The sequence below is a fragment of the Macaca thibetana genome, chromosome 1 (genome assembly GCF_024542745.1).
Source record: "Macaca thibetana thibetana isolate TM-01 chromosome 1, ASM2454274v1, whole genome shotgun sequence".
Classification (NCBI taxonomy): domain Eukaryota; kingdom Metazoa; phylum Chordata; class Mammalia; order Primates; family Cercopithecidae; genus Macaca; species Macaca thibetana.
Genome location: NC_065578.1, coordinates 49,638,964 through 49,652,315, shown reverse-complemented (window position 1 = coordinate 49,652,315; position 13,352 = coordinate 49,638,964). Strand labels below are relative to the sequence as shown.

The 13,352-nt window shown below is 43.9% G+C and overlaps 1 protein-coding gene across 2 annotated transcripts in view; it reads left to right on the top strand.

The window, feature by feature from the left end:
- Nucleotides 1-1,955, top strand: part of FAF1 (Fas associated factor 1) — a 506,672-nt gene extending 504,717 nt beyond the window's left edge. For both annotated transcript variants that reach the window (XM_050802190.1, XM_050802198.1), the window contains one exon: nucleotides 1,697-1,955. In XM_050802190.1, the coding sequence (XP_050658147.1) occupies nucleotides 1,697-1,780 (84 nt within the window). In that variant the 3' untranslated portion in view covers nucleotides 1,781-1,955. The remainder of the gene's footprint in view (nucleotides 1-1,696) is intronic.
- Nucleotides 1,956-13,352: the final 11,397 nt, after the last annotated feature.

The window sequence follows — 13,352 nt, the reverse complement described above, 5'->3', positions numbered from 1 at the left end:
CCAGCAAACACCATATTTACAAGCCATAAATAACAAAGTAGAAGATGCTGGAAGAGCTCTGGCATGTTAATTAAGAACAATATCAGAAGCAGCTGGACAGAAAATGCCAACGAGTGAGAAGCAGAGGCAGTGTAGCTCTGTTTGTTGACAGAAGCCAATGCAGTATTGTACGTTAATTGGGGAAGTGGGTAAACATTTGCCAGCAGCTTGCCCCTCAGTGCATTGGAAGATAGACAGCAGGCTAGGCCCTTCCCACTCCTTGCCTGTCCATCTGCCCACAACCCAAGAGATACAAATACAGTGTGCTTTGCTCTGAGTTCCTTACAAGCAGAGAGGATTCCAGGGGTGGATGTGTCTTTTTAATGATGCTCCTGAGCATACCAGGTTTCCATCTAGATACAGCTGAAGATAGTTTCCCCTTCCCCTTGCCAGCATGGCTTTGATACTTGGCATTGGCCCCCAGGGCTTCCCCTTCCCCATATCCCCCACCCCACCATGGAAGAAGACACCAGAACCATCTTATCAGGAGCAGCTTGAGTTAAGCAGGAGATAAGATCCGCCTGCCTCAGGTGCTGCAGTCAGGCCCAGAGCAGCAGCCTCAGGCCTGACTAGAGATTGCTTGCCCTCCCATCACACACTTGGAGTTGCCCATTTATCTGTGTGTCTGCCATCTTTACAGTTGCTCTCACACACACAATCATTATGGAACACCTGTTCTGGGCAAGACACTTTGCTAATTATATATTTTTTCTCATTTAATTCTCACAGTCAGTCCTGCAAGGTTGATACTAACTTCAAAGCCACAAAGCTGATAGCCAACACAGCTGTAATTTAGAGTCTTTCTAATTCCAAAACCTGTGTCCTTTCCACTAAACCAGTATTACTCAACTTTTAAACATTCCTGACCTCTTTTGATAAACAGGAAAGTTTTGTTTCTTCTCTCAGTCGCAAATTCAGAAAACCTTCATGTCCCATCCCTGCCCCTTGCCTAGGAAGGCATAAACCTAATTTAGGATCCCTGTATGATTAACGTATCCCACTGAGGCAAGATTTTGTCTAGCTTGACTTTCAATAGTTCATATTACAAAATTATGATTTTTTTTAATTTTGAAAATATAAAGTTGTATTATGATATTGACTCTTTTTTTTCCAAACTAAATAAACCGTCAACAAGGATATGATATGCCTCCCCTCACCAGGGAAGATAGTCATCGTTGGGCATGGTGGAATGGCCATTCTACACTTTATAACGTGGTTCTGATAGGAAGATCAGCCCCAAAGGCTTAGCTGCAGTCCCACCAAGCAAAAAAATCCCTCCCCTCTATTAGGGGTTAACCAAGCAGAGGTCCCTAGGAATGCCAGTCAGTTGTTAACCAGCACCTTTCCAAAGGGCCCCTGTTCTGCCAGCCAGGTTGAGCTGTGCAGGAGGCAAGGTACTTCCACCAAACTCAACTACGAGATTTGATTTTCCTGAGCCCTGGTTTCCTCACTTATAAAATGAGAATAACAACAGCTGCTTTGCAGGTTATTTTGAAGATCAACTAAGATACTGCGAGACTCTTCATGCCAGTGCATAGTTTCAGAATCAGTGTGCATAGATAAAATAGAGGTTTTGGTGCTTGTTTCAGGTTTTGGTGCTTGTAGAGGTTATGGTGCTTGTTTCAGTCTCTTGAATATGTGTTCTTTGTCTTTTTAGGTAACTCAACTGGACCCAAATAAGTCATTATTGGAGGTAAAGTTGTTCCCTCAAGAAACCCTTTTCCTTGAAGCAAAAGAGTAAACACGGCCCAGCGGTGGAATCAGCCATTCCTTGACAAGCCAGCAGCCTGCGTCAGGAGAAGGGCTCCTCGCCAACCCACCCACACGCTCGTCTCACTCAATTCAATGTCACACTTCTGCCTCTTGCAAAATTGCTGGAAAAAGTAATAATAAATATAGCTACTTAAGATTTCCCATCCATGAGTATATATTCCCAACCCTCATTACAGAAAATTATAACTCTGCCACCCTCCCCTACCCCAGCACTTCACCCTCCTTCAGTGATGAATACATTGTGCAAGTGGGAGTGGTCACTAAATAGCATTTTTACCTCTCCAGTGCCCATGTTTCCCCAGTGTCTAGGACAGTTCTGTCTGTTCTGTGACACCAGGATGCTGTATATTTGATATATGTCTTTTTATTTTCATGACTGAATTTCTACTTCGTCACCTAATTTTAAGGGGCAGAGGGAAAAAAGTCAACTGAGACATTGTCGGCATGGAGATTAAACGTAGGAAAAAAGGTATACCATTTTTGTTAGTACTTTCTGAAGGCTTTACTAAGATGTAAGGTTTTGTTTGAGGACTGAATTTGACATATATGCAAGATACTTATTTACTGCTGCTGCCTTGGGTCTCCAGGTTCTACCTAGGAGGTATTTGCTGTTCCACTGCAGCACAGGGAAACTGTTCAAGCATACAGTGTGAACGCTGAGATCATGTGCAGAGAGGCCAGTACCAGAACTTCAGTATCTGGCCCAGTGGCAAGAGGCTACTGTTAGGTTTGCATTTGGGCAATTAGAACCTCACAGATACCAGCTCCCAAGTTGCTAGTCCATCAGTGTAAACTGAACAGAATTCTCTCTTGCTTTCTCTCTCTACTCCCTTACACATTTGGACCTTGTCAGTTGGTGTTTAAGCACCTTGTCTATCAACAAAATCTGATCAGCAGCCCCATGGACGCTCCTGTAATAAGGAACTTGCTCTACTGTTTTATTCTTTTAATGTTTTGGTATTTGATATTGGACTCAAATGAAAGGGATCTCATTCTGTGGCTGAAAAATCAGACTTCATATGTTGAAGAGAGCCAACTTGGGGGCTCAACTCAGAAGACATGTGTTGCCTGAAACCTGCATATAATAATTTTTTATTTGATTTAGTAAGTGTGGATTTTTCTTAATCTACAGATTTGGGGTTTGGGGTTTAGATCATGGGAACACCGTTTATACGTTCACAGCCAATGATTTATTTTTAGTCTTGAAATATTTCTCCATATCTGTTTTTGTGTCACCTGTGGTTTTTATCCTAGGGGTTGGGATCCTGATTTTGACATTTTGTACTTGTCCAAAAAAGAGTTCAAGTGCTGGGTTTCTTCCCCCAGTCTCAGCCAAAGGGTTCTCAGAAGACTCTAACCAAAGCTGGAGATATGCCTGCTCATTCTCCTTCTGCCCAGAAGTGAATGTTGGCCAGGAAAATTACACCTTGTGTCTTCTCTGATGCTCTAACCAGAGCCCTCTCCAGATTACTATCTAGCACAGACTAGTGCTACATCTGCCTAGGTGTGGCCTTTCTCTGGCACCAGGGCTCTCTCTAGGGAGGCTGAAAGGAAGGGAGATCGTTCAGGGGAGTTCAAACAGAACACTTCTCTCCAGCTCTATTCCTGTCTTCCTAATCTAATGGCTCTACAAGATAGTCATTTCCGGTGCTGCAGATGCACCAGGGCACCACCTCTTTTTTTTCTAGGTAGACCTTGTTCTGTAGCTGCTGTGAAGAAACTGCAGCCCTGAACTCAGGTCATACTCAGGAACAGCAGCAGGGGTGTGGTTGGGGTTTGAGGGAAGGTACTCTGAATTCACCTTCATATTTAACCTGTTCCATCTGACTTGGGTTTCTTCATTATATTGCTCCCTCTCATTCACCTTCACTTCTGTATTACAACAATATAGACTTTACTCTAAAGCCAATTTCATAAAAGTTATTAAATGCTACTTGAATGTGTGTGAAGTTGACACAATCTTTTTCAACCTGCCTTGGAAAGTTCTTCTCAGTCTGGCCTACTCAGCCCCATGATTTCCTATACTCTAGGCCTCATAACTGGGAAAGGCCTCAGCTAATTGTCACTGTTCACTCAAGACATGATGAGCCGGGCGCGGTGGCTCACGCCTCTAATCCCAGCACTTTGGGAGGCCGAGGCGGGTGGATCACGAGGTCAGGAGATGGAGACCATCCTGGCTAACACGATGAAACCCTGTCTCTACTAAAAATACAAAAAATTAGCCGGGCGTGGTGGCGGGTGCCTGTCATCCCAACTATTCAGGAGGCTGAGGCAGGAGAATGGCGTGAACCCGGGAGGCGGAGCTTGCAGTGAGCTGAGATCACACCACTGCCCTCCAGCCTGGGCAACAAAGCGAGACTCTGTCTCAAAAAAAAAAAAGACATGATGGTCTACTAAGCTTCAGACAAAAGGCCAAAGCAATTGTATACTTTTTCATACAAGCACAGCATTAAAATGACTTCCTATCACAGTGTCCTCTGCAGTTCTTCCTCCTACCATTAGGCTTCCTTGGGCTTTACATCCCAGCCTCCAGGCCCAGAGTCAATCTGAATATTTGCTCGGCATTCTTATGCCCAGCTGTTGACAGTGAAGCTCCAGGACTCTTTGTCATCCCCTATTCCAGTTTACTCCCTTGTGTTCTTGGACTGCTGAATGTGCAGTTGCAGCATTAGTTTGAAAGTTAAAGGAAGTGTTGCCGATTTCTCATTGCCTTTAAGAAGGTGCAGGGGTTTTTTTGGAGGTTTCCGGTTTGGGATGTTGCCATTCTCTGGCACTACTAGTTTTATAGCACACAAAGATGTTCGTCTCTGGATTGTAAGCATCCAGAATCAAAGTTGAATGAGAGCATCTTTTATGGAATCTGTCTTTTTAACATAAGAGAATAAGAGTTAGGCTTTTATAGATTTTACTTGTTGCTGACATTAGAAGCATATTAATCACATACCAACATCTAAGTGTGCTGGTCAATGGAATAGGTTTTTAAGAGGTTGGAGAGCTCTGGCAAATTTCCCCCAAAATATAGACTTTTTCATTTGGATGTGGGAGAGGGTCTTAATTCTCTCCACAACAGCATCACTGATTGACACATTTCTACCCATCCTTCTCAATCCCTTAGCCACCCAGTCCTGCGTCCCCACAAGTGGATGAGACTTGGAGTCTTTAGTTCAGTCCAGGAGTAACTCATATAGGCATTGCACATTATAGTCTGTGTAACCCTTTCACCTGTATTTTCTCTCTTGATCCTTTTTAAAATTCTTAGAGGAAGAGAGATCTTCACATACATATAACCACAACCACATACACACACATTCCAGAGACTTTAGTGTCTTCCAAGTCGAACCTCTCTTCTGCCACTTAGTAGCTGTGTGACCTTAAGGTAAGTAACCTCTGAAACTCAGCATCCTTACAACATTCTGATAGCACTTTGCAATTGTCCGCACCTTTCACACTCATAATAGTCTACTGCTATGACACAAGCAGGGCAAAGATGTCGATTCCATTTTTGCACAAGGGGCTTAGAGGATAGTGGCTTGCCTAAAATCACACAGCATGTCAGTAGAAGAATCAGGATTTAAAGTACTGACTCTAATTTTCCACTGCTTGTCTATAAAGAATCTGTAATTTTTTTTTTTTTTTTTTTTTTTTTTTTTTTGAGACAGAGACTCACTCTGTCAGCCAGGCTAGAGTGCAGTGTCATGATCTCAGCTCACTGCAACCTCCATCTCCCAGGCTCAAGCATTTCTCTTGCCTCAGCTTCTCAAGTAGCTGGGATTACAGGCATGTGCCACCATGCCCAGCTAATTTTTGTATTTTTGGTAGAGACGGGGTTTCACCATGTTGGCCAGGCTGGTCTAAAACTCCTGACCTCAGGTAATCCGCCCACCTCGGCCTCCCAAAGTGCTGGGATTACAGGCGTGAGCCACCGTGCCCAGCCAAGAATCTCTAAATTTTATATTCAAGAATGGATCTTGGAATCTTTTACAGTTGTACATAAAAAGTTAAAACGTCACTTTGGGAGGCAAAGGTAGGAGGATTGCTTGAGGCCAGGAATTCAAGACCAGCACTTACCATATACCAAGACCTGTCTCTAAAAAAAAAAAAAAAAAACCTTTTTAATTCGCCAGGCATGTACTTGCCTGTAGTCCCAGCTACTGTTGAGACTGAGGCAGAGTGATCGCTTGGGCCCAGGAGTTCAAGGCTGCAGTGAGCCATGATAGTGCGACTGCTACTCTGGCCTAGGCATCAGAGTAAGACCTCATCTCTTTAAAAAAAAAAGTTAAACATGCATTTTCCTGGAAAGGGAATCTGTATTCATCAGATTCTCAGTGGGACCTATTAATCAAAAAATTTTAAGAATCACCATTTACATCATTCTATTTGGGAAGAAGAATCTATCCATTCTTTTTATCAAGCCATATTTTTATCTAAAAGAAACCTCCAGAGGATGAAATACAATCACTAGACTTTCTTGCCTTGAATATCTCTGCATTTAGTATTTTGTCATTGTCTCAAATAATCTGCTTTGGAAGGTGACACAACCCCAACTGGCCATACAGCTCCTCATTGCTACATTTTGAAAGTTGGTCTGAAAGAAAATATTAATAAAAGAGACATGATCTCCAGTCTTCAGTCTATAAACTCTTTGTACACTGTCTATTAGTTGTGGTTCTTGGCTCTCAGAGGTGGTATGATGTGTGGTTAAGAACATAGCCTCTGGAACCATATTGCCTGAGTCTGAGCCACTCCTCCACTTACTAACAACGTGTCCTTAAGAAGTCACTTCACATTCACATTCCTGTGCCTCAGCTTTTTAACTATAAAATGAAAATAACAGTACCTGGTTGATAAGGTTTTATGAAGATTCAGTGAATTAATGTGGAGCAGTTAGGAAGCTATTATCTGTTCTGTAAACTCATGGGATTATCACAGGAAAGGAGAGTGGGTGATGGCAGCAGTGAGAAGTGTCTGTTTATGGGCGAGGACACAGAAAATGTGAAAAGTAGACACAGGAGGTCCAGGAGCACTGCTCTAGGACCCATCATAGAAGGGTCAGAGAGCCCTGCACAATGTCACTGTGTTACGGGTGTCTAAGGATAAGCCTAGACATGATATGATAGAGGAGGAGGAGGAGAACTGACTTGCTGAGCACTTACGACGTGCCCAGTACTGTGCTCGGAGCATTACAGACCTCTTTCCTCATGTAACCTCACAATAACTGTGAGATGGTGGTCTTGACCCTATTTTGAAGAGGGAACAAGCTCAAAGAGGTGAAATGATTTGCCTGAGTTCAACAGCTAGTGAAAAACAGAGCAGAGTTTTGGACCAAGACCTTTGACTCAAAAACCCCTGCTGTGTTTATGACAATGCAGTGTCTTCAAGGAAAGTATCATATATGACCAAGGCATTTTTTTTTTCTTTCTTTCTGTAGAGACAAGGTCTTGCTATGTTGCCCAGGCTGGTCTTGAACTTCTTGGCTCAAGGAGTCCTCCCGCCTCAGCCTACCGAACTGTTGGGATTACAGGAGTGAGCCTCCATACCCAGCCTAAGGCGTTGCAATTAATAATGGCAATAATAATAACATTTTTTAAAGTATTGGTGGATGCTAAGAGGGGTAAAGTCACATTTTTATAGTAAACTCAGCTCTCCAAAATACTCATTCTTCAAATGGTTCTTAGTGCTACTATTATATAGAAATGTTGTGTCAGGAGCCAGAATTTAAGCACACCTTATAAGTGCATGCAGTGATTTAAGAAGGATCCTATGTATTCTACTTATTTGACATCTTCAAAATCCATTCTCTGCTCCTTCATCCTTCATCCCACTGCCTTTTCTTCCCTTCAGACCTTTATTGTCTGTCACTTGGGTTATAAAAGTACACCCTAGGCCGGGCGTGGTGGCTCAAGCCTGTAATCCCAGCACTTTGGGAGACCGAGGCAGGCAGATCGTCTGAGGTCGGGAGTTCAAGACCAGCCTGGCCAACATGGAGAAACCCCATCTCTACTAAAAATACAAAATTAGCCAGGCGTGGTGGCGCATGCCTGAAATCCCAGCTACTCTGGAGGCTGAGACAGAAGAATCACTTGAACCCGGGAGGCAGAGGTTGCTGTGAGCCGAGATCATGCCATCACAGTCCAGCCTGGGCAACAAGAGTGAAACTTCATCTCAAAAAACAAAAAACTACACCCTGATTGATCTCCCTTTCTCCAGTCCCTTCTCTTACAGACCATTTACCACACAACTGCCAAAAAGAGCTTTCTAAAACACCTGCTTCACGGTGTCACACCCTGCTTTGATCCTCTCAAAGGCTTGCTGTTGCCCTCCAATTAAAATCCAAACTCTTGGCTTGGATTTAAACCTCTGTCATCTGGCCCCTACTTCCCTCCCCATCTGTATCTCCAGCCATGCCCTCACACACATCCTGAGCTACCTGCAGTTTCCTGAAAGTGCCAGTTCTCTGTCATCTCTGGCCTTGCACACTGTGTCCTCTGCCCTAATAGATTTCTACCATCCATCCATCCTTCACCTTCAGTTTATACATCACGTCCTTCAAGATGGTTTCTTGACCATTGCCACACCCTCCTCACACTCCTCGGGTCAGACATAGGAGTGCTGTGAGTCTTCAGACTTGTTGCTGCCCTTTTCATAGTACTGGATCACTCTGAACTGTAATTCTCAGCTTAGATACTCTTTCTCCCCTAAGCCCCAGACTGGGACTCCCACAAAGGGCCTGGGTCACTTCATATTCTTGAAGCCTAGTAAAATGGCTAGTACATAAAAAGCACACAGTACATTTGGATTTATTAACTGAATTTATAAATAATGGCATCCATGTACTAATTAGATGGCCACTTCCATCTCTAGTATCCAACTCATGTGGGAACATTGAGAGGGCAGAGACCAGATCTTAATCATCTGTTTATTTCCAGAGTCAGCCCAGGGTCTGGCACATAACAGTCACACACCCAATGGTTACTGAAGCCATTAATTGGAGCTGAAGCAAAACCAACTGGAGCTGCTAAGGAAAGAAAAAGAGTAAAGGAATTGGTTTTGAGTACCTAGGTGAGCCCAGCACAATGCTAGGGTCTTAATATACTCTGTCCTCCCATGCCATCCTCAGAATTATTCTGTGAGGTTGATACTATTATTATCCTTACTTAACAGCTAAGAAAACATTCAGAGAGATTGGGTCACTTGTCTCAGAGACACAGGTAGTAGGGAGAGGAGTTGGGCTTCTACTCTGGATCTATGCCCAAAGCTCATGCTTGCGTTTTTCCCTCATTGATGAGGTCCCCATTCCTGAGATGCTTCAGTGGTAGAACTTCTAACACACAGAGAGTAGAGTATAATAAAAATCCTCACACACTCCCACCCCCCTTGCTTTCTAGGATACTGCACTGCACTCACTTTCTTCTCACCTCCCTGAAAGATCCTTCTCTGTCTCTTTTGTAGGGTTTTCTGCCTGCCTATTAAACGTCAGCAGCCCCTGAGTTCCTTCCTCAGTTCGCTGCTCTTCTCTCAAACTCTCCTTAGATAAGAGGCAATTTGTACTTTGAGACTCGGCTCCGATTTTGCGTAAGGTCTAAACTCCGTGAGAGTAGGGTCAGTCTGACTTGTCTTATCCTCATCACAGGTCTGACCCTGCGCAGGTGCTTGATAAGTACCTATTGATAATATAGTGAATACATATATCATTTATATCATGTTTATTGTATGCCAGTCACTATGAGATTTATTTGTATTAACTCATTCACTCCTCACAACAACCTTATAAAGAAGGAGCTATTATCCTCACCTTATTTGTGAGCAAAATGAGGCACAAGTGGTAATTTGCCCACATTCACAAAGCTAGTAAACCAAAGAGCCAGGGTTCAAGCACAGGCAATTTGGCTCCAGAGTTCAGGATAGTACTAAACTTCGCTATTTCTCCAGGAAGGCTCCTGAACCCCCAGGACAAGTCAAAGGCCTCTTCTAGTCCCTTTCTTTGCCCCTAGCAGAGCAGTTATCACATTATTGTGATTATTTGTACAGAAGTCTCCCTTTCTAGACCCTGACAGGTCCATCTTCATGGGACCCGACACAGGGCACAGACAGTAAGTGTTACATGAATGAATGAACTCCAAAACTACCCTATGAGGTGGATCATACCGTACCTGTTTCATACATTGATAAACTGAGGCTTAGAGCAGTTAAATCATTTGCCCAAAGTCTCATAACTACTATATGACATATCCATGACCCATGAGTGAGCCTGTCTATCTCCAAAGCAAATATTTTTCCCACCATGCATTTCTGGCAAACCAGCATTTAAATACCAAAGTACCTTTGCCTTATGGAGAGCAGGTTAGCTTTGACTCATCCATTCATTGTTGAGGTCTTTAGTTAAACACCGGATCCTCAGCTTCTACCTTTGACCCAGAACTTCCAAGCTGGAGCAGGTTGGGGCCACCAATTTCAGGGTGGTACTGAAAGAGTTCCAGGAGCTATGGGAACCCAGAGGAGGCCCCCAGTCTGGGCTTCAGAAAGGCTTCTGGGGATTAGTAAACCCCATCTGGGAACCTGGTAATCTGAGATCCTGGAATTAGAAAAAGGAGGCATCCTACAGGATCAGAATGGAGCTTGCCCTTCTGGGAGAAGATCTCCAGACTCCTGGAAATGTTACCTGCTTTACACACTGGTAACATTTGTATAGGACTTCTGAGGAGACAACAAGGAGAGTCTTACTGAAACTTCTCTGATTTGGGGGTCAGGTGGGCAGCTGGGAACTTTGGTATATTCCCAGAGATGGGCACCAAGGGCTTAGCTGAGCATCTCACACAAGAATCATAATCTTCCTGTGTCTGCTTGTCTCATTTCAGATCATTTCCAGATGCAGTAGGTCTATCTTTCCTCATTCTATAGATGGAGAAACAGGCTTAGAGCAGTGAAGTGACTTGCCACGGCCTCCATTCTGGCATGCCTTTAACCAAAGCAAGCATCAGTGAGGAACTAGTTTGTGCAGCTATCACTTGCACGCCTTGGTTTCTTCCAACTGTGCATTGTATGCATCTTTTACATGTTGCAGGAGGTCAGGGGCTCAGAGAGAAGAACACATTCTCTGCAATAAAAGTGGTACTGTGTTATGGGGGCATGGAGCCCAGCCGCTGCCTTTGGGGAGCCCCACTAGGAACCAGCAGTGCCAGCATGTGCCCCAAAAAGTGGAGGTCCTGAGAAGAGATGAGGTCAAGGAGGGCAGGTGCACTTCCCATAGAGGCTTGGGGCAGGCCCGGGGCTGTGCATCTCCCTATTTTCTGGGGCAGTACCACTTTGTGCCATGTGGCAAACACGTTCCGGTTAATGGAGCCTCTGGAGAGGGTGGTAGGTGGAGTGGGTGAAGTGACCTAGGGAAGGAGATGGCCCAGACTCTCTCTGGGATTTTGAGTATCCCAGGCCAGTGAAGAGTCTGGGCCATGCAAATCTTCCAGAATTCTGGTTCTGAAGGGAGTTTTAAGAATAGGGTTCAAAATCAGAAGCACCTGACTAGGCACCTCCTATTGCTGGCTCCCAGCTCCCCAGTCTTCCTTCTCATGAAGGCAGAAGGGTGCTGAGAAGGGAACTGTTCCTCTCCGGACTGAAGGCAGAGAGGGATTCACTCATTCAGTAACTGCCTAATAAATTATAGTATCCAGCACTTATTGAATGTTTACTATATGTCAGGCAATGAGAAGGACTTTACATGAATTGCATTATTGAGTCCTCACAATGACCCAATGAAAGTTTTACTTTACCATGAAATGTGAAGGTTGGGGGAAGAAGTCCGAGTAGAAGGAAAGCCGCCAACAGGTGTGTGTGTGTGTGTGTGTGTGTGTGTGTGTGTGTGTGTGTGTGTTAGGCTTCCCCCTCCCAGACCTGTTCCCCTTATCTCCAGTTTGGTGGGTGACCCGAAGGTTACAGGCTGGGAATAGGCTGGGAGTACCTGGCTGCCCAAGGTCACTCGCTGCACTGCGGAGGGAGGGAGTCTGGACTCAAACCCAGGCTGACTCGGCCCAGGAACCAGCTCGAATGCCCCTCCTGTCTACAGTCTCCTTTCTCCACCTGTAGTGGCCTGGCTGCGCTATCCTCCAGGCAGCCTGACTCCGGGGTGGCCGGGAGGCGAGCCCAGAGAGGGCTGGCGACTCGCTAACGGTCACACAGCGCTGCGGAAGCTCCGTATCTGGATGGCTCACCAGCCCCGGAGCCGAGTCTCAGAATCGCTATTTCGAGGGGTCCTCTTGGAAGATGGAAACCAGGAGAAGGATGGCACAAAGAAGACCACGTAGCCGGTGCACACCATCCGCAATGCCCCAGGAAGACCTACAAATCACTCTGTACATCCTCCTCCCTCCCTCCTCCTGGTCATTTCCGGGTCCTCCCAAACTCAGCTGGGTGGGAAGACTGTAAAAACTAACTTAAAAATTGTTAATGGGAGAGAGGTCACAAAGGAGGCGGGTTCCAAGATAAATATACTATTATCAGTAACTTTCTTATGCTCCTGTCATAACCGGTTAGATGCTGTAATGGGTGAAAAGATTCCATTCACAATAGCTACATAAAATACGGAGGGGAGGAATTTAAGAAACACAATTGTTGAGAAAAAGTGACAGCAGTTACCAAGAGACATAAAAGTCATGATAACGTCACACCAAGTCCTAGATGGAATTGTCTCACATTGTGAAGATGCACAATCTCCCTCAAATTAATTTCTAAAGGTACTTAAATCCCCCCCCCCACAATATTTTTTACTTTATTTTTTTGGAAGTAGCTTTAAAATTCCTAAAATATTTATTCAGAAGCCTGTATTTTGAAAATAGCCATGAGAATGTGGAAAAAAGAAAAATCAGAAGGATGACTTGCCCTCCCAAATACTACAGAACTGCAATAATTAAAATAGTGAGGCTAGTGCAAGAGTAAACAGCTCCCTTGAAGAGAATATGCTGATACCAACCTACAGCCACCTGAGAATTTGGTCTATAGCATATGGTCAGTAGGGGAAATGGTTCATTGAAGAGGGCTGTGATAAATAGCTAATCATTGGGGAAAATTAAGCTACAAACCACCCCTTCCATCAAAATTAATTTCCAATAAACTAAAGATATAAATGTAAATAATGAAAAAAGATAATACAAATATAGGCCAATGCTTTTAGAAGTTTTGATTTGAGAAATCCTTACATATACAACTGTAAATAGAATCTACAAATCCTTACATATACAAATCCTTACATATACAACTGTAAATAGAGTCTACAAAGAAAATACAAACTTTGGTCTACATAAACGTTTTAAAACTCCAGTGTAACAATAGCAAGACAGCCACAAAAACGTGAGGAAACAGCACATGTTGCAAACAGAAGATACTATTGTCTTTGATATATAAATTACGATTACAAATTAAGGAAAGTAGAAGCTCTATGGTTGAAAAATAAGCAAATGATGTATATAAATAATTTTTAAAACACCTCAACTGACCGACCCATGTAGGAAAAAGTAAGGAATAACTAAGGAAATGCAAATTATAACAATGAT